Genomic DNA, 26,558 nt, shown 5'->3' on the forward strand with positions numbered 1-26,558 from the left:
AGTTATTAGGGCTTCTTCCTGTTTTATTTACTCATGGCTTATAGGAGGAATAATTGTCAAAATGCATCTGTGCTTACTATAATTAATGTAATCTTATCCTCATAATCCCTACAGGAGTGATACTTACGGGGTTGTAGTATGCTGCTAGAGTAGTCATTTAAAGCCAGTTCTTGAAAGTTTGTAAGTAGGCTTTCTCAGGATAGTTTGCATGTATCTTCGAATGTCTGTCAGTTAAGCATCTCCGTATCACTTACCCTTGGGTCATGCAAACCTGTGATGTGTATTTCTCTGTAGACATTCTAGATCCCCTGAAAGTCCTATTTGGTACAATTCCCAAACAGTTGAGTAATATCCTAGGATAGGTTCCAAGAATAATCACTGTTCGACATGGGTTCTATTTCTGATATTAAAGTATGGGCTTCTAGACCATTTTACCGTGGGAAATTCAAATATGTAAACAAAATATCGTTGTCAGTGATACTTCTTATGTAATATGTATATATATGTATATTCGCAATCCATGGCAAACACACAGACATTATAGAGAAATACTGGTATGCTGCCGCATCCAGTAGTGATAGATCGTGATAATTTCTTGTGCAACAGCAGATGAGAAGAATCAGACATCATTAGGTTATCCCCCGCCACACCTATGTCATTAAGACCACCTGAGACATCTCATTAACTCGAACAGCGACAGCCAGTCGCTGTCTCGGCAGTAAAGCTTCACGCCTCCTAGGGGCAGGTGTATCGAGTTTACAACAGTTGTGTTAGCCGCAATTTGTGTCACCCTTAACGAGTTGGTGTTTTGGCTGACAAGTAACTGTCTGTCATATTTCCGAGCACGGTTGAATTTTTTAGTTCCTGTGTGTAAACTGATTGAGCCTGGTGCTGAAGGTAAAACGAGTGCTTGTTTTTACACATCAGCGTTCCTCTAGTTCCCTACTATTAATTTAATACGGGTGTATTACCAAAGTGGTATTTTTACATTTGCAGAAATGCCACGTCGTCGTGGATGTTGATATAAATTGGACAACTTCTGCTACATCTGTGGGAAGTTCACTTTTGCCAGAAATAGGAAGAAAATTTCTTCAGTCATAAAGAAAGCATACAAACATTACTTTGGAGTAGAGGTAGGAGACCAAGACAAAGAATGGGCACCACATTTCTGTTGTGCTACATGTTACTGCAAACTAATTCAGTGGTGGAAAGGTAAAGAGAATGTGGCGTTGTTTGCTGTTCCCATGGTGTGGAGGGACCCTAAGGACCATGTTACTGACTTTTATTTATGTCTAACAAAAATTCAGGGTTTTACAAACAAAAAGTTGTTGAGGCACATTGTTTACCCAGATCTGCCTTCAGCGAGAATGCCAGTGCAGCATTCCGACAACCTTCCAGTACCTTCAAGAGCTCGAGGTCAAATTCCGAGTGACAGTGAAACAAGTAGTACTGAAGAAATCACAGATGATGATTCTTTACATCACTGCACAAGTGAGTCATCACCACATTTGTTAACACAGGCAGATTTAAATGATTTAGTACGTGATCTAGGACTAAGTAAACAAAAGGCGCAGCTGCTTAGTTCAATATTACAAGAGTATAACCTAGTGCACTAAAGTACTAAAATCAGTGTGTTCAGGCACAGAGAACATGCCTTTATTTCTTATTTTTCAACTGACGAAGCACTGACATTTTGCAACGACATTGCTGGCCTGATGAAAGTGCTGAACTTATACACTCCTGGAAATGGAAAAAAGAACACATTGACACCGGTGTGTCAGACCCACCATACTTGCTCCGGACACTGCGAGAGGGCTGTACAAGCAATGATCACACGCACGGCACAGCGGACACACCAGGAACCGCGGTGTTGGCCGTCGAATGGCGCTAGGTGCGCAGCATTTGTGCACCGCCGCCGTCAGTGTCAGCCAGTTTGCTGTGGCATATGGAGCTCCATCGCAGTCTTTAACACTGGTAGCATGCCGCGACAGCGTGGACGTGAACCGTATGTGCAGTTGACGGACTTTGAGCGAGGGCGTATAGTGGGCATGCGGGAGGCCGGGTGGACGTACCGCCGAATTGCTCAACACGTGGGGCGTGAGGTCTCCACAGTACATCGATGTTGTCACCAGTGGTCGGCGGAAGGTGCACGTGCCTGTCGACCTGGGACCGGACCGCAGCGACGCACGGATGCACGCCAAGACCGTAGGATCCTACGCTGTGCCGTAGGGGACCGAACCGCCACTTCCCAGCAAATTAGGGACACTGTTGCTCCTGGGGTATCGGCGAGGACCATTCGCAACCGTCTCCATGAAGCTGGGCTACGGTCCCGCACACTGTTAGGCCGTCTTCCGCTCACGCCCCAACATCGTGCATCCCGCCTCCAGTGGTGTCGCGACAGGCGTGAATGGAAGGACGAATGGAGACGTGTCGTCTTCAGCAATGAGAGTCGCTTCTCCTTGGTGCCAATGATGGTCGTATGCGCTTCTCCTTGGTGCCAATGATGGTCGTATGCGTGTTTGGCGCCGTGCAGGAGAGCGCCACAATCAGGACTGCATACGACCAAGGCACACAGGGCCAACACCCGGCATCATGGTGTGGGGAGCGATCTCCTACACTGGCTGTACACCTCTGGTGATCGTCGAGGGGACACTGAATAGTGCACAGTACATCCAAACCGTCATCGAACCCATCGTTCTACCATTCCTAGACCGGCAAGGGAACTTGCTGTTCCAACAGGACAATGCACGTCCGCATGTATCCCGTGCCACCCAACGTGCTCTAGAAGGTGTAAGTCAACTACCCTGGCCAGCAAGATCACCGGATCTGTCCCCCATTGAGCATGTTTGGGACTGGATGAAGCGTCGTCTCATGCGGTCTGCACGTCCAGCACGAACACTGGTCCAACTGAGGCACCAGGTGGAAATGGCATGGCAAGCCGTTCCACAGGACTACATCCAGCATCTCTACGATCGTCTCCATGGGAGAATAGCAGCCTGCATTGCTGCGAAAGGTGGATATACACTGTACTAGTGCCGACATTGTGCATGCTCTGTTGCCTGTGTCTATATGCCTGTGGTTCTGTCAGTGTGATCATGTTATGTATATGACCCCAGGAATGTGTCAATAAAGTTTCCCCTTCCTGGAACAATGAATTCACGGTGTTCTTATTTCAATTTCCAGGAGTGTATTTCACAGGAGTGGAGACTTTTCATAGATGCATCGAAAACAAGTCTGAAGGGTGTTTTGCTCCATAACGGAAATAAAATGCCCTCTGTTCCAGTAGCTTACGCTAGTTTGACAAAAAAGAATTAAGAATTTGTACAAAGTATGCTAAATTCATTAAAATACAATGAACACAAATGGAAAATATGTGCAGATTTCAAGGTAATTGCTACGGTACTGGGAATGCAACAAGGATACACAAAGTATGCCTGTTTTCTTTGCGAGTGGGATAGTCGAGACCGAAATTCTCACTACGTGAAAAAGAAATGGCCTAGGCGAAGATGGAAAGTTGGCAAAAAGAATGTACAATGTGAAAGTCTGGTAGCTCCTGAATGTATACTACTTCCACCGCTTCACATCAAACTTGGCCTGATGAAACAATTCGTGAAGGCAATGGATCCAACAGGCTGTGGATTTACATATCTAGCTACCAAATTCCCCCTTCTTTCAGCTGCAAAAATAAAGGAAGGTGTATTTGTGGGCCCACAAATCAGGGGGCTGCAGAAAGATGCAAATTTTGAAGCATGTTTAACTGATAAAGAAAAAACCGCATGGGACTGTTTCAAGATGGTGTTGGAAAACTTCCTCGGAAGAAGAGGAGCTACTAACTACAAAGCAATGGTGAAGGATATGATCAAAGCATATCAGGATTTGGGTGCAACATGTCTCTGAAGGTACACATGGTGGACACTCCATCTGGACTACTTCACAGAGAGTTGTAGTGACGTATCAGATGAACATGGGGAAAGTTTCCATAAAGACATTTCTACCATAGAAATGTGCTATGAAGGGAAGTGGGTACCTTCTATATTATTAGATTATTGCTGGAATATCATTCGAGAGAAGAAAGATTCACAACAAAAGGGAAAAAAGTGATGTGCATTACAAGGCAGTGGCTCATTGTTTTTCAATTTTCTGTAATTTCTCGTGTCAAATAAATGCTGCAAAGTGTATACACAAAGGTTACGGTGTTATATGTTAGATCCCACCCTCCATTAATGTGATTAACTTATAACATCATAAAGATGTGCATTTGTTTGTCGAATTTCACCTGATGTTTGCTGCACTATATCAGAAACTGAAAAGAGAAATAAAATTGTGATTACTCATAAACTATCCCTGACAGAAAAAAAACCAAAAACAGTTTTCAATTCAGCACTCAAAATACAACAAGGATCATAATATCTTTTATCAGAAATAGAAGAAAAGGTTTTTTATTTGTAGAACAGTGTTAATTAGTTAATAATCTCCTGTGTAAACTGACTACATTGCTTTAGTATTCTAATGTTACGCCCAGGTATTTCTGTAAGTTGACTGATTCCAGCTGAGACTTGTTGACACTGTAGTCATATTTTTTTCATTTTGTGAAGCACAAAAGTTTACATGTTTGAACAGTTAAATCAAGTTGCTAATCTTTGCACCACTTTGAAATCCTATCAAGATGCGACTGAATATTTGTGCAGCTTTCTTTTCCTTCTCCCCCCCCCCCCCCCCCCCCCCCCCCTCCAGACAGTAGGTAACTGCATCATCTGTGAAAAGCCCGAGTTAACTATTATAATTGTCTGCAAGGTCATTAATATATAACACAAACAGTATGGATACCAACACACTTCTGTGGGACACACTCGAAGTTATTTCTGCATCTTGTGATGACCCTCCAGCCAAGATAACATGCTGTCGTCTCCATACCAAAAAATCTTCAGTCCAGTCACAAATTTCACTTGATACCCCATACAGTGGTACTTTTGATAGTAAGTGTAGCTGTAGTACCAAGTCAAATGCTTTTCAGAAATTGAGAAATGCTGTGTGTATTGACTGGCTTGATCCATGGCTTTCTGGAAATCATTTGAGAAAAATGAGAGTTGTTTTCACATGATTGGTGCTTTCAGAATTCATGCTGATTGGTGTATAGGAAGCCATTGTGTTAGAGGTATCTTATGTTTGCGCTCAGAATATGTTCAAAGAGTCCACAACAAATGGATGTCAAGGATGTTGGATGGTATTTTTATGGATGATCTTTGCTATCCTTTTTGTGGACAGATGTGACCTGTGCTTTCTTCCAGCAACTGGACATGAATTTTTGTTTGAAGTATCCATGGTAGATTATAAGAGACACTAACTCAGAAGTAAATTTGTATTAAACCTAATAGAGATTCCATTGAGCTCTGTAGCTGTGTTCAATTTTAGCAACTTCAGCCGTTTCTCAATAAAACTGACATTAATATCTATTCACTCACTTTTGAAGTGGTGCAAGGATTAAATTCTGGTAATACCCCTGGAATTTTATTTGTAAAGAAGTATTTGATAACAGAGTTCATCGTTCATGGTTTTGCGTATCTATCCTTATTTTCAGTCCCGTCTTCTCCACAAGTGTCTGCACACTAATCTTGGTATCACAAACAGCATTTACATATGGCCATAATTTCTTTGTGTTACGTGATTTACCGTAGATATCATTCTGCTCTGTTAGTCCTTGATGGTAATCATTGTTTCAGCAAATTTTTCATGGTCAGCGACACGAGTTTCTTTGTGGACATCTTCAGAGGGGTCAGATCCATTTGTTGTCATTAGACCCAATATATTTCCAGCATGAGTGGGCTCATGAACTTTTGGTTTTAGGTTATTCTCAGAGAATGCATTTAGTAATGTTTTGCCGGATGTCTTTTTGTCGCACCTACCACTTACAAAACTATAATTTTCCCAATGGATTGTTGGATGAGGGGAGTCTCGTACAATGATGACAGTGTTATTCGGGAACTTAGATACTAATGAACTTAGAGTTTGTATAAAATTTTCTGTTGCATCTGAAGGTAAGTCTGGTGGTCAATAGAAGGATTGAATTATAAGTTTATGCCCACCTTTAATACGGATACTTGGCCAAACAATATTGCATGGAGTTTCAATTTGTATCTTGGTGGATTTCATTTTCTTGTCTACTGCAACAAATTCTCCATTTCTAATTACTGTTAGCCTATCGTTTTGATATACATTTAAATTGTCACCAAATATATCAAGTCTCAACGAGCTTTCTCTACCTAGTATAAGGTGAGCTCCACAGTTTTTTTTTTTTTTTTTTTTTTTTTTTTTTTTTTTTTTTTTTTTTCCCCCTCCAGGCTCTGGTCTTTTGTTTGCAATTACTTTGCCTGAGTAACAGCCTCTTATGTACAGTGCACCTCTGACGCTACAGTTCTCAACCCTATGGTGCAAGTCTCAACCTAGTTTGCTGCAGAACCTTCAAAGTCTCTGGCTCACTGCTTCTACTTGACTCAGAACCAGTGGGTCATGATCAGTGCTGGGGACAATGCTGCAAATTTTGAAACTTCATCTACAAGGCTGGTCTTCTCAATTTACGCTGCCAGTTTCCCAACAAGTGGTGTGAATGTCATTGGTTCATTTTTTGTGTCATTGAAAGACAGCACCTCGAACTTGTTGGTTTAGGGGGTTCAGTATAACACCCAGAGCTCTCTAGTCCTTGTTTCACCTGCAGAGGGTGCCTAGCACTAGCACGACACGCCATTCACAGTCAGTGGGTGATTAGTGACAAATCTCATACTTCCTCTAGTAGGAATATCCCACAGCACACTACATACTGCTCTAAATATATTTACATCTTTCTCATAGGATGTTTATGTGAGCAGTCTTGTGTTAAGTGGGAGTAAAAAAAAATCACCACAAGAAATTTAGTATGTTATTTTATTGGAAGAGTTTTTGAAGTTAAGATCATACTTGCTGCTCTGTAATTGATGTGTTGCCTTGTTACTGCTATTGATTTTTTCAGATATTGTTCTTAATCCGTTGTGAGAGAATCCACCCCTGGTAGTTGTGTGTTCAGCGCAACGGAATGTCATACCTAACGGACCGGGTTTGATTCCCGGCTAGGTATGAGATTTTCTCCGCTCAGGGACTGGGTGTTGTGTTGTCCTTATCATCATCGTTTCATCCCCATCGACACACAAGCACCGAAGTGGCATCGACTCGAAAGACGGGAGGTCCTAACCACACGACATTTCCATTGGGAGAGAGTCGTTCATTGGTGCATTTAATAGCCATACCAGTGTCTTCTGCCATTTGATGCTTGTTCTTCTATCAGAAATACGAACAATGTCATCACCATATAAGTAATCTCTGATCATTGATTTTATCTCTGACTCTTCACTAAATTTTATTTTTTTTTGCTTATGAAAGAACAGATTGTTTGCATAATCTTTACTGGCATGGTAAGAATTTGCAGACTTTTGAGAAACTGTTTATTAGCAACTTGTTATAAGCTTTATGCATATCCAAAAATGCAGTAGTTAAAGTTAATTTTTTATTCAAAACTGTTGTGTGTACCAGTAGACAGCAAGAGTTAAATTATCTATTGTTCCTTTACCTTTCTGAAGCTTTTTACTTTTATATGTGTCCATCAGTAGTGTTATACATTTCACATCCTGCAGGTACGTACTGGCAGCAATTGAAGGATCTTTATTGAGCCTGAGTAATGGAGCAACTGTATGTGTTGTCCAGTCTCTAATCACCTCACCCCTTTACCCTGTTTGAATATTTGCAATAACTTAGTGATGGCTCCTTAAGATAAATGACTAATCATCAGGTTCTGAATGTTGTTGACCACAGGATAGATATTGGAATTCAAATAAATTGCTTTCTGCATTTCCTGTTCTGTGAAAAAAAGGGCAATGAAGATTTCCAACGATGAATATGGTCTGCTTTTATAACTGAGTTTAGCCTGTTTGCAGCAAAAAATTATTAAATATGGAAGTCATACTGGCTGTATTACTAAGCTATGAGGAGTAACCCATCCAACACACTTTCTTTTTCAAAACAATCTTAATTTTTGCAATAATGAATTTGCATTTCAAGTAATTATCTAATCTCTAATGCTGTCTGCTAAATGTTGTTGAACTATACCTAAAGACACAAAAGTTACACGGGTCATACCAATAAACAAAGAAGGAAATCCAAGAAATGTACTGAATTATGAGGCCATATCATTGACACTGATTTGCAGATTTGCAGTAGTATTTTGGAATGTTTAATGTATTTCAGTTTCTTTTTTCCCCCAAGATCAGGTAATATGTAAATATTTAGATGTTTGTTTTTTGTATCTGCTATTTGAGAGTGGAATGATTGAAAAATTGTCACAAGCTGGTTCTATGAATGTTCTGCCAAGCACTCAAATGTGAATTACTGAGTAGTCGTGTAAGTGTAGATGCTTCTGTGATTGAAACCTACTGAGCTGAGCTGCTTCATTAGTTTTTGTATGTGTTGACTACAGTTTGTTCTCCAGCTGGATTCAGGGGAAATTAGACTGTGTCTTTCATTTAGTGTACAACCATTAAAGCCAATTATTGCTTGTTATCCATTCATATAATATGAGTGTGTGTTAGATTAAGATTTAAACTATTTTCTGTAAACCAGTTGTAAACATATTCAACTCTTATTTTACATGTGTTTCGTAAGGTTGTGTTTGAACTCTTAATTAGTACACCTGAATCACCATCCTCTAAAGTCATTGGGATATGTGATTTATGTATGATAAAAACGAGAATAGACCCTGAGTCAACTCTAGTTGGACCTCATATGTTACGTTTTCCCATTTTGTGATTAATTTCATTCCAGTGAAACAGTGCATTAATGTGACTCTTTGCCTTTTGTTATTAAGGTGAGGCTCTGTCTATACAAGAGAAGTGACATTAATGCAATACTGTTTTGATTTGCCAAATAGAATTTTATGATCCACACTACCATATGGTTTGACAGTGTTTGCAGAATGACACAGCAAGATCATTTTTCTTTTTTTAAACCTACAAGACTTCATTATTAAGTTTGGTACAATGTTCCCCGTGGAGAATACTTTATAAAAGCCAAACTGAGAGGGAATTAATTAATTCTACTCAGAAAGATGTATCAAGGTTCTGTCATAGGCTGATTTCTTGAACAGTTTTCAAAAGTGAGGAAGGAATGAAATCAGAGTATAATTATACATGGTTTGCTTATTTACAGTTTTATTCATTGAAAAAATAACTTTAAGGGTAATCCTACCAACTTAGCAGGAATCATCCATCCTTTGCCCTTGATTTATTCATTTTGACACATGTATTTAAGGTGAAAACATTACATTTTCTATCTTTACTGTGAGTGAGCCATTGTTTATAATTGTGTGTGCAACACTGTTTTATTATTTGAACTTATGTGCTTACCATATTTTATTGTTTATATGGTCATCCTGGTCATATTAACCAATGACTATCACTTCTACATGTAAATCACTGAAGGTAATCGGTTCAAAAAATAAATTTTTAGCAGCTGTTGCATTATGCGCACCCTAATGTACAGGTAATTTTGATGCGTTACTTACCAAAATTGTCCCAAGCTGCTTTGTGAATCTTAAGATATATACTTCAAGTGGCCTTTTAAACTGTTGATGTTTGTGTCCCCTTGTGGCATGGAGATGTTTAACAGAATATTCATCAACCTGAAAGGCCCAGTACTAAATCCCGTTTGTGTGTGTGTGTGTGTGTGTGTGTGTGTGTGTGTGTGTGTGTGTGCGTGCGTGCGTGCGCTCATGTGTGTTATTAGTTCTACGGAGATACAATTTTAACTCGGATCCATGTAACTGTATTTCTTCAGTTTTAATTATTTTCATACTATTTCCTAATAAGCACAATACTACTGCTAAAGTATCACCTGCCTAGTGATTTTCCTGTATGGATAATATTTATCCTTTTTGTTAATAATAATAAGGCTTCTTGTTTTTGAGTGAAAGATACAACATTAATATTCTTCAAGTCCATGACTTCGTCCAAGATACTGTGTCTTAGTTTGCTATTAATAAACGGTCACAATGCTCACATAGTACTAGGGACGGAAAGTTGGCTGAAACCAGATGTAAACAGTAATGAAATTCTAAACTCAGATTGGAATGTATACTGCAGACAGGGTGGACAATGAAGGGGGAGGCGTGTTTATAGTGATAAACAACGCAATAGTATCGAAGGAAATTGACGGAGATCCAAAATGTGAAATAATATGGGTGAAGGTCACGGTTAAAGCAGGCTCAAACATGGTAATTGGACGTCGCTATAGGCCCCCTGGCTCAGCAGCTGTTGTGGCAGAGCACATGAAGGAAAATTTGTAAAATATTTCGCGTAGATTTCCCAACCATGTTATAGTTCTGGGTCGAGATTTTAATTTACCAGATATAGACTGGGAGACTCAAATGTTTATAACGGGTTGCAGGGACAAAGAAACCAGTGAAATTTTTTAAAATGCATTTTCGGAAAACTACCTTGAGCAGTTAAACAGAGAACCGACTTGTGACGATAACATATTAGACCTTCTGGTGACAAACAGACCCAAACTATTTGAAACAGTTGCAGCAGTGTACCGTAGCTCTCTAGAAGAGCGTAGCATTCCGAAAGATTGGAAAAGGGCACAGGTCATCTCCATTTTCAAGAAGAGACGTCGAACAGACGTGCAGAACTATAGACCTATATCTTTAATGTCGCTCAATTGCAGAATTTTGGAACACATATTATGTTTGAGTATAATGACTTTTCTGGAGACTAGAAATCTACTCTGTAGGAATCAGCATGGGTTTAGAAAAAGACGATCGTGTGAAACCCAGTTCGCGCTATTCGTCCACGAGACTCAGAGGGCCATAGGCACAGGTTCCCAGGTAGATGCCGTTTTTCTTGACTTCCGTAAGGCATTTGATACCGTTCCCCACAATCATTTAATGAACAAAGTAAGAGCATATGGACTATCAGACCAATTGTGTGATTTGATTGAAGAGTTACTAGATACCAGATTGCAGCATGTCATTCTCAATGGAGAGAAGTCTTCCATAGTAAGAGTGATTTCAGGTGTGCTGCAGGGGAGTGTTGTAGGACCGTTGCTATTCACAATATGAATAAATGACCTTGTGGGTACCATTGGAAGTTCACTGAGGCTTTTTGCGGATGATGCTGTAGTAATCGAGAAGTTGTAACAATGGAAAATTGTATTGAAATGCAGGAGGATCTGCAACAAATTGACGCATTGTGCAGTGAACGGCAACTGAATCTCAATGTAGACAAGTGTAATGTGCTGCGAATACATAGAAAGGAAGAACCTTTATGATTTAGCTACAATATAGCAGGTCACCAACTGGAAGCAGTTCATTCGATAAAATATCTGGGAGTAGGCATTAGGAGTGATTTAAAATGGAATGACCATATAAAATTAATCGACGGTAAAGCAGATGCCAGACTGAGATTCATTGGAAGAATCCTAAGGAAATGCAATCCGAAAACAAAGGAAGTAGGTTACAAAAAAAAAAAAAAAAAAAAAAAGGCTCTGAGCACTATGGGACTTAACATCAATGGTCATCAGTCCCCTAGAACTTAGAACTACTTAAACCTAACTAACCTAAGGACATCACATAACACCCGAAGTAGGTTACAGTACACTTTTTCGCACACTGCTTGAATACTGCTCACCGGTGTGGGATCCATACCAGATAGGGTTGATAGAAGAGATAGAGAAAATCAATGGAGAGCAGCGCATTTTGTTACAGGATCATTTAGTAATCACAAAAGTGTTAAGGAGATGATGGATAAACTCCAGTGGAAGACTCTGCAAGAGAGACGCTCGGTACGGGCTTTTGTTTAGGTTTCGAGAACATACCTTCACCGAGGAGTCAAGCAGTATATTGATCCCTATATCTCGTGAAGAGACCATGAGGATAAAATAAGAGAGATTAGAGCCCTCACAGAGGCATACTGACAATCCTTCTTTCCACGAACAATACGAGACTGGAATAGAAGGGAGAACCGATAGAGGTACTCAAGGTACCCTCCGCCACACACTGTCAAATGGCTTGCAGAGTATGGATGTAGATGAAATTGTTTCAACCATATATTTATCACCTTACAAAAAGGCCTTGGAACATATTGGAAATCGTTGGGATGGGATGGATGCTTTGTTCAGACTGAATACTTTTGGTAGTAAGCTGTGGGTGTAACCTTCATAGAATGAGGGACGATGCATTAGCCATGCCAATGTGTGAATGCCAGTTGTTTCTGAGCAATTTTTGAAACTCTGAATTAACATGTTCCACAACTTTTTCATCTGAGGAGTATCGTAATGCTTGAAGCGAGACATAATCTTCACGCTAATAAGAGGAGCATTGTAAGCAGTGTGTGTGATGTCATCCTCAGTTATGTAATTTGAGGTTGTGCTCCAAACTGCTGCTCACAAACTCTACTAATAGTACATTATTTTTTCTCATAGGATCCTTACCCCGGGGAGCTTAAATCACGGGTGTCATCGTTGAGCTCTGCACTGGTTACATGGTAATCATCTGCTTAAGAGTCCTGTACCAGTTCTGACACTCCTTTCCTGTGGACTGCTACTCAGCTATAAGACCTTCCAGATATTCTTAATACTTCCCTTTCGTGCCTTGGCATCTTATGCTGTGTAGTGTTAGACAGCAGAATTTGTTCATTTGTCAAATCTCCAAAGCACTAAATCCATTGGCGATAGCTCGACTGAAGCTTTTAGATGTTTTGTGTCTACAGGATCTTCTCACTGATTTGGAAGGTTTGACTTCAATCACGTCTTCCAATATAAAGATTAAAGATTAGATGCCATTGTATAACAGTAGTGACAATCACTCAATCTCCAGAAGTGGCCTGTGTCATTTGCTATGCTTTGTGTGGATATATTAGTTATATGTTGTTCGCATGTGTCCAAGCAGAAGTTCATTAAAAAGACAGCTAATATGGTCCCTTTATCATAACATGTTAGCAAACTGCATTAAAACTGACTGCTGCACTTTGCTTGTCAATTAAGATTCACTGAATAATTATAAATTACAGGTGAAAATGATGTGGAGTACTCCCTTACCCAACCACTGTTGTTCAGAGATCGTGAAACAACACCAAGTGGGACATTAGGAACAGCAGGGTGAGTTCGTGCTTTTGTGTTGGATCTACAACATATTATGTCAAAACTGTATTTTAGATGAATGTAATAGCCATTTCAAACCTAATTCTATCGTCATCCCCCCCTCCCTCCCACACACACACACACACACACACACACACACACACACACACACACACATTTCTTTAGAAAGAGGGTGCTAGTAGGTAGAGTGCTGCAGACCATTCTTCTAATAACCAGTGAGTGATTTTCAGTTGTAGTTCAGATGTAAACTGTTTTTCAAGACATTTCATTAACAGCATAACACAATATTCTCAAGTAAACAGTGGAAAAGGTTATTATCTGTAGTGATTCTTTCACTCCTTTGCTTCTTGTTCAGTCAGTGGCAGCAACAAGAACACTCTTCAAAAGTGTGAAATAGTTCAGAATATATTAGTACAAACAGCTGCTATAAAGTTTTGTGCTGTTGTGTCATTATTATCCATTGATGCAAACTAGTTAGTACTTTAAAATAATGTTGTGATTGACATCTCTGTCAACGAAACTTTAGAGTCCACCAACATTGGGTACTCCAGAACCTCCACGGACAATGGCTACAGTAAACCATCCGTTACCATGATCAAACGAATCATTAATATCTAAACTAAAATTAAGTCGGCACCCACAGAAAACAGAAGGTCCGTCCAGCAAGGCTTGAGCAGCAACAGACTTGACTGGTATACGATTCTTCTTGTCTCTAGATGTTCTAGCAAACTCAATGTTCTCGATGGTTTTGTACACTGTCTGTTTTCTGTGGGTGCTGACTTAATTTTAGTTTAGATATTAATGATTCGTTTGATCATGGTAACGGATGGTTTACTGTAGCCATTGTCCGTGGAGGTTCTGGAGTACCCAATGTTGGTGGACTCGAAAGTTTCGTTGGCAGAGACATTATTGCATTTCGCACCTACCATATGGCGGAACTTGCTAATAAAGACTTTGGTAAATCTGCTTATATCTCGCCTTCTGGTTTGTCGTTGTATACGCGTAATAGGAGGAAATTATCTGTAAATGAGTCTGTATTCATATGGGTGAAAGGTAAAGGAGTATGTGAATACGTGAAGTTTGTTGGTAACTGTACTGTATATTTTCATAAATAAATTGTTTATTTGCAAACTGATCTGTAGCGTCAGCCATTAACCGGACAAGGGTACATCTAGAACCGGGGGCTCAAGGATGCAACAGCATGTTTCGCCTACAAAGACGTTCAACGCAAGCTGCCGAACATCTTATGCAACAACTTTAACTTAATGTTGTGATTGACATTTCATATTGGTTAACAGTAGAAATCAAACACAGCTCTCGGGCTCCATGTTCTTGCTTCACTGCCCATTTTGCCAAGTGTTAAAAGTGAAAAATCACATGAACAGAACTAATAGATCAGCTTAGTATGCAGAGACAGTAGCAATCCAGCAGTTGCATGGAACAAAAGTGAGAAGCCAAATACTGAAGGATCTAATTCGTATGCTTCATCTCTTTAAAATCGATATTCTGGTAAATGTTCTGCTTTCTAAGTAGAAAATACAGATGATTATAATTAAACTTTTGCTACTTGAGAGAGCCCTCGTGAAAAATGAGTGATTATAGGACAATGAAACTTTGTGGAAACATCTGTAAAGACACACTGAAGAAAAATAATGAATAACCCATTGAGAGGAACACATTTTAATTTCCACATGGGGAGGTTACATTTGTTAATTGTGTGCCATGTTTTTGATCCAGGTTACAAATTGCTCAATGTGACAACCATCTCAGCATGTAACTTTGCACGGACACCATTTTGCAATTGTTCACAGCACTTTTCAAAAGTGGACTACGGCGTGTTCTGCTGTTGTGACAGAGCTCGTGCACTACTTGAACATAACACTTTGTGTCCAATATTCTCAGCCATGTCGACAGTAACTATTCCACAATTTGTGGTGCATTTGGCTGTCGGCCTCTCACAGGAGCATTTCCCAAAGTGCCAGTTAATTAAAATTCGCAAATCATGTTCTTAAACAACGGTGTGGAAAGAGGATCTATCTGTATTTCTGGAATGTGTTGATACTTGCAAAGAGCAGCAGCACTCAAGCTGTTCTTATGGTACATCAGCTTCATGAGTAAAAGTCAGCTCACCTTGTCCAGACCTAGATTGACTTTCTGCAACTGTAATGCTCACCAATGCTTGCGTTTCAACCTTACGTAGCCGTACCAATACCAGCACCTAATGACAAGTCATGACACTAACCCAACTAACAATGCAAATCCTCCAGTGCACAGTCTGAACATCATTATTCCTATGAAGTTGGGTACCCATACGGTAAACAGTATTGTTTGTATTGGCTCAAGTAGTGAAAGCTTAATAATTATAACAACCCTGTATGGGTACATGGTTTACACGTGCGTGTGTGCGTGCCTTTGATCAATGAAATCAAAACATTGAGAGGTCAGGAGAGTGTGGAGGCCATGGAATTGGTCCGCCTTTACCAATCCATCAGTCACCGAATCTGTTGTTGAGAAGCGTACGAACACTTCGACTGAAATGTGCAGGAGCTCCATCACGCATGAACCACATTTTGTGTCGTACTTGTTTGCCTTCTTTATGTCTTTGTTTGTTATCCTTGGTTGTGATACTGGCTGAAAACTGGGGTGTGGAAGTACAACACTGACTACTTTAAATAATGTGGCCGACAGGTGCACAGTTGCATTTCACAATAGTTTACTTTCAGTTTTCACAACCCCCCCCCACCAATAATACACAGTTATATATGGCCTGTGCACTATTGTTTTAACTTTCCATAATCCTCATTAATAGTTTGCAGACAAACCTCCACATATTGCTACAATAGTTTACTACTGAACATCTACGAGCAGTAGAAACGTCACCACAATATTCACAGTTCTTGAAAGATAGAAAGGTTCATATGGAGCAGACACTGTCATTGTTTTAACACACGACCTAATTGTCTTACACTTATTTCACAGATGCATTGTTGTTGATGTAACCAATACAGGTTCTTCATCGGAAACTCGGCCGTGTACTGGCTGTCTCGAGCCCCAAAAATTGGGCCCTCATATATCCTCAAAATAATAGGTACTGAAACTACACATTGTTTGAAGTTAAATTACAATTAAAACTTAACCCATTAAATTAACTGGATACATTGAAAAATTAGGTCTTTTTAACAGTTTCTTCTACTACAAGGTTTAAACCGAATTATTTGTTTAAATCATGAAATTAACATATATAGTCACAAAAACAATACTTTCAACAAAACTATTAATTTCTTTGGAATTAATTAACGGCTGGCTTTGCTAACATGCTTTCAAATAGATCCTATTAGTTGTTCCTCCAAATGTTTATAATCAGTACAGAATTTATAATTGTTTTTACATCAACAGTAGAATTTAAGTTATGAAACAGTTACTGATTTCACCCTATAACAAAAGATACTAACTAGGAATAGCCGAAATAAGTTAGAAAATCAGTTACATACATAAAACTAAGCACAAAATTAGATCTGGTGTTATATTCTTTAAAACTGAGGGCCAACCTTTCTCTTTTATGAAAATGCAGATTATATTCACGTATGTTAATGGTAAGTAGTTAAAAATGAAAAAATGAATGCTACGGAGGCAGATGGCAAAACAAGACGGGAAGTAAAAATATCCCAGCTTGCTTTGTCACAGGCTCTCACTTTTGGCTTCCAGTTTCCAGCCACAAAGATATGCATTGAAATGTATAAATGGCATTTTTTGTTGGTTGTAACTGAACCAACTACTTCAGTAATGATCTGTTACCTCGATGTTGTTTATGAGCACTTCTACCTTATTGAAGATTTATGGTTGTCTCCTTGTGTTTTCTTGATGCAGTGGACATGCTATGCAGTGCCACTAATTGTGCCATGGGACTTGGTCTCCATCTGCAGAGAGTCAAGGACTGTAAGACAGCTCACACCTAAACCAGCTCACTACAAACTGACACACTGCTCTTTGAAAGAGCTCTTCTGTATTGTTCTGATATTCAACATTTACAATGTTAAGTGACAAATCTCTTATTACGCAGAATGACATATCTGAAGTGTCCCTCAGAATAGCACGTTAGAGAATGATGTATCTCCACAACGTCTGTCAACTGCCTACATTCTTAGCAGAGGTGCTTCTTGTTTGCTTTCAAAATCACCTTCATCCCCTGATGCCAAAGTATTAATGCCACCATCAGAACAGGTAGAGATCTTAGACCGCATTACTCTGGGCCAGTGCCATGCTCTCATGCTTCTCATACTGCCTATGCACAAATCAAAACCAGAGTGCATATAGTGGCGATCTCTAAACAACATTTTACATGAACATCTTTCATATGATTGCAGACCAGAATCGGGTCCTGCAGGGCTCTGTACATAGTGGACCCCTTTTCCTTGTGGTTAGCAATAGTCTAGCTGCAGTTGAGACGTGCACAGTGTTACACTCCCTGTTGTCTCACGAGGGGGAATAATCTGTTACACCACAGTGTCATACACTTCTTTTGCAATCGTAATGTCCAACCACAACCAGAACTCTGCTTCAACAGTCAATTGCTCAGTATGATTGAGTCCTATTGTTTTTTGGGTCTGGTCTTAGATATTCAGTTCTCGTGGCATTACCATCTTTGCCAACTTAAACAAACATGCTGGTCACACTTCAGTGTCCGGTGCTGCCTCTGTAATTCTAGCTGGTGTGCAGACTACTCTACACTTCTGCAACTCTACAAAGCTCTGGAGCAATACACCCACCCTCATCCTACACCCACCCTCATCCTTTTACCACTCTCTGATTTCCATGTGCCTGTATTTCCTGGTTCTCATGTTTCTCTGATACAGTCGGGTTCATTGGGATTTGTCTTTTGTGTCCTTCCCCTCTGGGAACTATTACTGGCTTGAAACACACAGGTTGAAGTGACTGATGACCTTGCAGTTTGGTCCCTTTAACACAATTCATCCATCCATCCATCCACAGTAATAAAATTCAGACATTTTCATTGACCATTTCTCACTCCAAATAATAGCATTTGCGTACTGTTTCCTGCCATGACTTTCAGAAGTTTCCCTTCAGCAGCCTTGGGGAAAACACCAGCCATTGAGAGAAATTCCAAGCCCCTGGCTCCAGCCAAATCTCATTTAGAAAAATTATGAAGATTACCACCCGTCATGTTTGCTGTGGAAAATGTGATCACTGGGTACTTTACTCTCCATATTGCATTATTACGATGTTAATTTTATGGTGTGAGATGCATACATTTTTGGTACAAACTGTGTTAAAATTTAATCCAAGGGTCCTCAAAAGTCCCGTGCACTGTGCATGCATGACCATTACAGTGGCATGCTCAAACTGAAATTCATGTCAGTTGTGAAAGAGACTTTATACTTGATGGTCATATATATTTTTGCTGGTTCAAGTGGCTGTGTTGTGAGTAATTCAGTTTTAAAATGACAGCTGAAACTGAGTCAGGTCCAACTACATGTAGTGACTGACATTCCTGCATCAAAGTAAAATCCCTACTTGGAAAGAACACAACAGGAATTTACAATGCTTTGGGGGAGGTGGGTGGCAATAATGTAATGGATCATAGCACAGTATCACAGCTTCCATAAAGGTCTGAAGACAACCTAAGAAGTAGAAAGCCATCAACTGCAACAGATTACATCTCCCAGGTTATTATTAATTACATTTTGAGAGGGGAACAACAAAAACATGTGAGAAAATTGCATAGAGGCCAGAATGTCTGTCACTTCAGTTTACATAATCATAACAGAAAAGTTAAAGATGAGAAAAGTTGTTCCCAGATTGGTTCCACATGATCTGAGTGAAGAGCAGAAAGCAAATTGCAAAAGAGTAACAGAAGAATTGCTTCAACATTATCAAACAGGAGGAGGACAGTTTCTGCAAGGAATTGCTGCACTTGATGAAACCTGGATCATCACAACAAAAAAGTTGACTCTTCTGCCTGAACAAGTTCTGCCACCAACAATCAAGGATAAAACTGATGATGATCTTTGACCTGAACGTTGACATGAACGAAGTAATGGCTACATATAGAGTGCCTCGGGGCACATCTGTAACATGCACTTACTACAAGCTGTTTCTACAAAATGTTTTGTGCCTGAAAATTTGGCAAAGAAGACCTGACATGCTTGCAGCTAGTATGTTCTCATTTTGCATGATAATGCAAGACTGCATATTGCCTTACCAGTGAGAGAAATGCTTGATAAATTTGAATCATAAGTGCTTCTCCACCCACTGTACAGTCTTGATAAGAGTCCAAATTGAAGAAACAACTCCATGGAAAATGTTTTGATACAATTGATGGAGCTTCGAGTGAGGTGAGTCAAGTAATCAGACAGTTCAACAGCAAAGGTGCTCTAACTGGAATACAGAAGTCGCCAAAACATTGGGAAGGAGTTTCTTTTATGAACTGATAGTGTGATTTATGCCAAACAACATTTACAGTGCTCAATTCAATCAGAAATAATGTTCAGTACATTATGTTTATCATTTGTAGACACAAGATTAAACTCAACAAGTGTAGAGGACCATGTTATTTCTTGTGCATTTTGCACACCAGGTATGGAGGGACAGGGGCTACAAAAAGTAAATGATTAACTGAAAGTATCAACTTTGCTCTTATGTGGTGAATTATGTATGAGAAGCTATTTTACTCACATCTCTTTAAAGTGTGTACTACCTGTCATACCACAAGACAACAAGACAGTCATGACAGATTACAATTCTACCAGTGGCTTGTAAGAGCACTGAAATTCTGCAGTTCACAGCTCGCATTTTATGTTCTTACCTCCTCAGATAATGTTGTCACAACCACACAATATTGTGTACATGATTACTATTACAGTACTATACACAGCAATGTTGGAACATTAATGTTAACATAACACAAACTGAAAACATCAGCCACTTAAGTTGTGTTGTTGTTGTTGTGGTCTTCAGTCCTGAGACTGGTTTGATGCAGCTCTCCATTCTTCTCTATCCTATGCAAGCTTCATCATCTCCCGGTACCTACTGCAACCTACATCCTTCTGAATCTGCTTAGTGTATTCATCTCTTGGTCTCCCTCTACGATTTTTACCCTCCACGCTGCCCTCTAATGCTAAATTGGTGATCCCTTGATGCCTCATAACATGGTCTACCAACCGATCCCTTATTCTGGTCAAGTTGTGCCACAAACTTCTCTTCTCCCCAATCCTATTCAATACTTCCTCATTAGTTATGTGATCTACCCATCTAATCTTCAGCATTCTTCTGTAGCACCACATTTCGAAAGCTTCTATTCTCTTCTTGTCCAAACTATTTATCGTCCATGTTTCACTTCCATACATGGCTACACTCCATACAAATACTTTCAGGAATGACTTCCTAACACTTAAATCTATACTCGATGTTAACAAATTTCTCTTCTTCAGAAACGCTTTCCTTGCCATTGCCAGTCTACGTTTTATATCCTCTCTACTTTGACCAACATCAGTTATTTTTCTCCCCAAATAGCAAAACTCCTTTACTACTTTAAGTGTCTCATTTCCTAATCTAATTCCCTCAGCATCACCAGACTTAATTCGACTACATTCCATTATCCTCGTTTTGCTTTTGTTGGTGTTCATCTTATATCCTCCTTTCAAGACACTGTGCATTCCATTCAACTGCTGTTCCAAGTCCTTTGATGTCTGTGACAGAATTACAATGTCATCGGCGAACCTCAAAGTTTTTATTTCTTCTCCATGGATTTTAATACCTACTCCGAATTGTTCTCTTGTTTCCTTTACTGCTTGCTCAATATACAGATTGAATAACGTTGGGGAGAGGCTACAACCCTGTCTTACTCCCTTCCCAACCACAGCTTCCCTCTCATGTCCCTCGTCTCTTATAACTGCCATCTGGTTTCTGTACAAATTGTAAATAGCCTTTCGCTCCCTGTATTTTACCCCTGGCACCTTTAGAATTTGAAAGAGAGTATTCCAATCAACATTGTCGAAAGTATTCTCTAAGTCTACAAATGCTAGAAACATAGGTTTGCCTTTCCTTAATCTATTTTCTAAGATAGTCGTAGGATCAGTATTGCCTCACGTGTTCCAACATTTCTATGGAATCCAAACTGATCTTCCCCGAGGAGCGCATCTACCAGTTTTTCCATTCTTCTGTAAAGAATTCGCGTTAGTATTTTGCAGCTGTGACTTATTAAACTGATAGTTCAGTAATTTTCACATCTGTCAACACCTGTTTTCTTTTGGGATTGGAATTATTATATTCTTCTTGAAGTCTGGGAGAATTTCGCCTGTCTCATACATCTTGCTCACCAGATGGTAGAGTTTTGTCAGGACTTGCTCTCCCAAGGCTGTCAGTAGTTCCTACGGAATGTTGTCTACTCCCGGGGCCTTGTTTCGAGTCAGGTCTTTCAGTGCTCTGTCAAACTCTTCACACAGTATTGTATCTCCCATTTCATCTTCATCTACATCCGCTTCCATTTCCATACTATTGTCCTCAAGTACATCGCCCATGTATAGACCCTCTATATACTCCTTCCACCTTTCTGCTTTCCCTTCTTTGCTTAGAGCTGGGTTTCCATCTGAGCTCTTGATATTCATACAAGTGGTTCTGTTTTCTCCAAAGGTCTATCTAATTTTCCTGTAGGCAGTATCTATCTTACCCCTAGTGAGATAAGCCTCTACAGCCTTACATTTGTCCTCTAGCCATCCCTGCTTAGCCATTTTGCACTTCCTGTCGATCTCATTTTTGAGACGTTTGTATTCCTTTTTGCCTGCTTCATTTACTGCATTTTTATATTTTCTCCTTTCATCAGTTAAATTCAATATTTCTCCTGTTACCCAAGGATTTCTACTAGCCCTCGTCTTTTTACCTACTTGATCCTCTGCTGCCTTCACTACTTCATCTCTCAAAGCTACCCATTCTTCTTCTACTGTGTTTCTTTCCCCCATTCCTGTCAATTGTTCCCTTATGCTCTCCCTGAAACTCTGTACAACCTCTGGTTCTTTCAGTTTATCCATGTCCCATCTCCTTAATTTCCTACCTTTTTGCAGTTTCTTCAGTTTTAATCTACAGGTCATAACCAATAGATTGAGGCCAGAGTCCACATCTGCCCCTGGAAATGTCTTACAATTTAAAACCTGGTTCCTAAATCTCTGTCTTACCATTATATAATCTGATACCTTTTAGTATCTCCAGGGTTCTTCCATGTATACAACCTTCTTTCATGATTCTTAAACCAAGTGTTAGCTGTGATTAAGTTGTGCTCTGTGCAAAATTCTACCAGCCGGCTTCCTCTTTCATTTCTTAGCCCCAATCCATATTCACCTACTATGTTTCCTTCTCTCCCTTTTCCTACATTCGAATTTCAGTCACCCATGACTATTAAATTTTCGTCTCCCTTCACTATCTGAATAATTTCTTTTTTTTCATCATACATTTCTTCAATTTCTTCATCATCTGCAGAGGTAGTTGGCATATAAACTTGTACTACTGTAGTAGGTCTGGGCTTCATGTCTATCTTGGCCACAATAATGCGCTGACTATACTGTTTGTAGTAGCTTACCCGCACTACTATTTTATTTTATTCATTATTAAACCTACTCCTGCATTACTCCTATTTGAATTTGTATTAATAACCCTGTATTTGCCTGACCAAAAGTCTTGTTCCTCCTGCCACCAAACTTCACTAATTCCCACTATATCTAACTTTAACCTATCCATTTCCCTTTTTAAGTTTTCTGACCTACCTGCCTGATTAAGGGATCTGACATTCCACGCTCCGATCCACAGAACGCCAGTTTTCTTTCCCCTGATAACGATGTCCTCTTGAGTAGTCCCCACCTGGAGATCCAAATGTGGGACTATTTTACCTCCGGGATATTTTATCCAAGAGGACGCCATCATCATTTAACCATACAGTATAGCTGCATGCCCTCATGAAAAGTTATGGCTGTAGTTTCCCCTTGCTTTCAGCCGTTTGCAGTACCAGCACAGCAAGGCCGTTTTGGTAATTGTTACAAGGCCAGATCAGTCAATCATTCAGACTGTTGCCTTGCAACTACTGAAAAGGCTGCTGCCCCTCTTGAGGAACCACATGTTTGTCTGGCCTCTCAACAGATACCACTCCACTGTGGTTGTACCTACGGTACGGCTATCTGTATCGCTGTGGCACGCAAGCCTCTCCACCAATTGCAAGGTCCATGTTTCATGGGGGGAGGCCACTTAAGTTATTCTGACTATTACTGATTCAGGACTAGGGAGTCCAGAGTTCGTGAAAATTTTGGTAATACTGCGTTTCTTCTCTGGAAATAAACAAAATTCGGTTGGTCCTGTTCCTGCCTTGAAAGCAGAAGAAAATCAAGATAATGATTTAAAGAATATCAGCAACCACTTTCAAATATTACGTGGCAAAGGGTTTTTGTTTGTGTCTTATTACTTCTTTTACCTTCATTCCTGCTCTCTTCCTTTCATGTGAAAGGTTTCATTTAGTTGCTCTTACTAACATTCTGTTCTTTCCCTCATGACATTGTGCACATTTAAGAGTGCCTCCATTTTCAGTACCTTTTGGATATAATTTGTTTTTTACTTTATGCCCTCGGTTCTTGGAGAAAATATTGAAGTTCATCCCCATTTTGAGATCATTGTCCACACAGCTACTTTTTAAACAAGAGGAAATAGTCATTTGATTCAAGGTTCTAACTATGGAGGGTGCTCAAAAAGTTCACCATGAAATTCCTAAATATTCTTCTCTCTTCCAGCAGCAGTGTGATGGTGTGCATTGTCATGAAAGAGAATTATTCCAGACAACAGCCCAGACAGCAGTTTACCATGGTGTCGATTTTGGTTTGCACATCTCGGTTTGGTTAGCTTTTCACAGTATATGTTAGCTGCCATTGTTACCCCATGGCCCATGAAATCAATCAAAAGGATGCCCTTTTCTTCCCAAAATACAGTAGCCATAAGTTTTCAACTCGCGAATGGAGACTGCTTAAACTGTCTTGTTTGGGTGAACTAGATTCATGCTTCTGGATAGATTGTTGTTTCGATTTTACATTGGTGCAAGATATGCATGTCTTGCCACACATTACAATGTGGGGAAGCAAATCACTCCATCTTGTCGATAGTGCTCCAAAAACTCTCCCACTTCATGTTCTTTGCTCTTTTGTGCTGATTGTTGAGCATTTTTGGAACGCATTTCGCACACAGTTTGTGTTTTCCAAGCTGTTCAGTGACAGTCCTGTAAATTGATGTTTGAGCAACATTTTGGAATTAATTAGCCTGACCACTAACCACAAATCACTACGAAGTTTTTGGTTCACTTGATCAGTGATGATGTGGTCTGAATACTGATCTTGCATCTCCACTGTTTGTGAACACTTGTGTGGCCATTTTGAAATTCTCGGTACTATTTTCAAACTTGTTTGTTACTCAGTATTTCGGGTCCGTACACTAGACGTCACTCTTGTAGTTACCTAAACATCTCAAAAGAAGAAAGAGTCATATTTTTTTCCTTTTGTTGTGACGATAAACTTTATTATCTTGTAACAGATTATGGTAAATTGTACAGAGTAATGGAAAAAAAATGTAATATCTGTGAAGTGGCAAATGGAAGTTGAAGATTAGACTATGTTCAGTTGTTTTTAATTAGTTGCTTTTGTCGGTGATAAGATGTTAAGGGAGTGGGTTATACCGAGCTTATTTGGAAAATATGATTTCCAAGGTTGTTAAAAAGGAAAAGATTTTTTTACTTGTTTCTCTGTGAAACTATAAATGAAAAATTGTTGGTGTACGAAAGTCGCTGCACAGCGAAGCATAAAATCATACCCAATCGCTGAATCCAGGCTACTTGAAGACAATATAGGTCGTTTTGGGTGGACCACAATTACCTCTCATGAACTGGAATACAATGAGATGCAGAGCTAAAGCCAACCTTCACTAGTTTCAAGCCCATCAGCACCATTGTTCATCTAGAAACGACAATTTACATCAATGTTAATATTGTGCGTGCAAAATATCATTGTAAAATCTTTTATCTAATGTTTCTTTTTATTCACTAGACTCATGATGAATTTCAGCAGCTGAAGATCCTTTTGCCAGCAAAAAACTAATTGCACAATGCACTTCACAACTGGCAGAATCTGCCATTGTCCTGGCAATCGCAATCTGCTCTCACCTAGTGACTGCTGAATCAAACGAACATTGCAGTAGTTTTCTTTCCTAAAGAATCAGTAGTCAGCTCTTCATGAATGGAACTTCATTCAGGCCTATCATCAATTAAATATTGGTCATCGAGCCCTAGTTCTGAAATACACCTCGTACATCTATCTGGAAGTGAAATAGTCATAGATTGTGTAAGATACTTAAAAGAAGAATACAGAAGAAATATCAAAACTTGAGTGTTTCCCCATATCTTTTGCACTTGTGATCCCATCTTCAAAAGACCATTCAGAAAATAATATTGATAAATTGTGGCAAAATGACACAGTGCAGCTTAAACATTGTGCATTCACAGTGCTTGTAATATATACCGTTTGCGTTTGTTGGCTGTGTATGTATGGTGACAGTTTACATATGAAAGTTGACAGAAACCAAACAGCTGGCGTGTATGAGACCTAGGGTGTCTTATTATTTTAATTGAAATAATGCTGAAAACAGCATGATGTTCACAAGTTGCGACATATTTGCCCTAAGATTTTACAGAGATGCAGGAAATACTTGTTTTTATATAAAAACAAAGATTCCAAGACTTACCAAGCGGGAAAGTGCCGGTAGATAGGCACAATAAATAAAACACACAAACACACACACAGAATTTCTAGTTTTTGCAACCGACGGTTGCTTCATCAGAAAAGAGGGAAGGAGAGGGAAAGACGAAAGGATGTGGGTTTTAAAGGAGAGGGTAAGGAGTCATTCCAATTCCGGGAGCGGAAAGACTTACCTTAGGGGGTAAAAAAGGACAGGTGTACACTCGCGTGCGCGCGCACACACACACACACACACACACACACACACACACACCACACACACACACACACACACACACACACATATATTTCATCCGCACATACACAGACACAAGCAGACATTGTGCCTATCTACCGGCGCTTTCCCGCTTGGTAAGTCTTGGGATCTTTGTTTTTAATATATTTTTCCCATGTGGAAGTTTCTTTCTTATATATAGTCTTGGATCACAAAAATTTTATTACCCAGGTCAGCTATGACTACCTTCAGGCCTGAGTGTATCCAGTGCATTACATAATCCATGCCATTGCTTATGTAGATGATAGTCACATTAATCAGCTATGCAAGCTCCATCTCAAAATCTAAACATTATTCGCTAGGCTTGTTAATACTTA

General features: G+C 39.6%; 1 protein-coding gene across 2 annotated transcripts in view; it reads left to right on the forward strand.

Annotated features, from left to right (window-relative positions):
* The window catches only part of LOC126271981 (E3 ubiquitin-protein ligase TRIM37-like), a 265,524-nt gene that overhangs the window by 147,147 nt on the left and 91,819 nt on the right, over positions 1-26,558 (forward strand). For both annotated transcript variants that reach the window (XM_049974450.1, XM_049974459.1), the window contains exon 11: positions 13,086-13,173. In XM_049974450.1, coding sequence (XP_049830407.1) covers positions 13,086-13,173 — 88 coding nt within the window. The remainder of the gene's footprint in view (positions 1-13,085; positions 13,174-26,558) is intronic.

This window comes from Schistocerca gregaria, chromosome 1, assembly GCF_023897955.1.
Source record: "Schistocerca gregaria isolate iqSchGreg1 chromosome 1, iqSchGreg1.2, whole genome shotgun sequence".
NCBI lineage: Eukaryota > Metazoa > Arthropoda > Insecta > Orthoptera > Acrididae > Schistocerca > Schistocerca gregaria.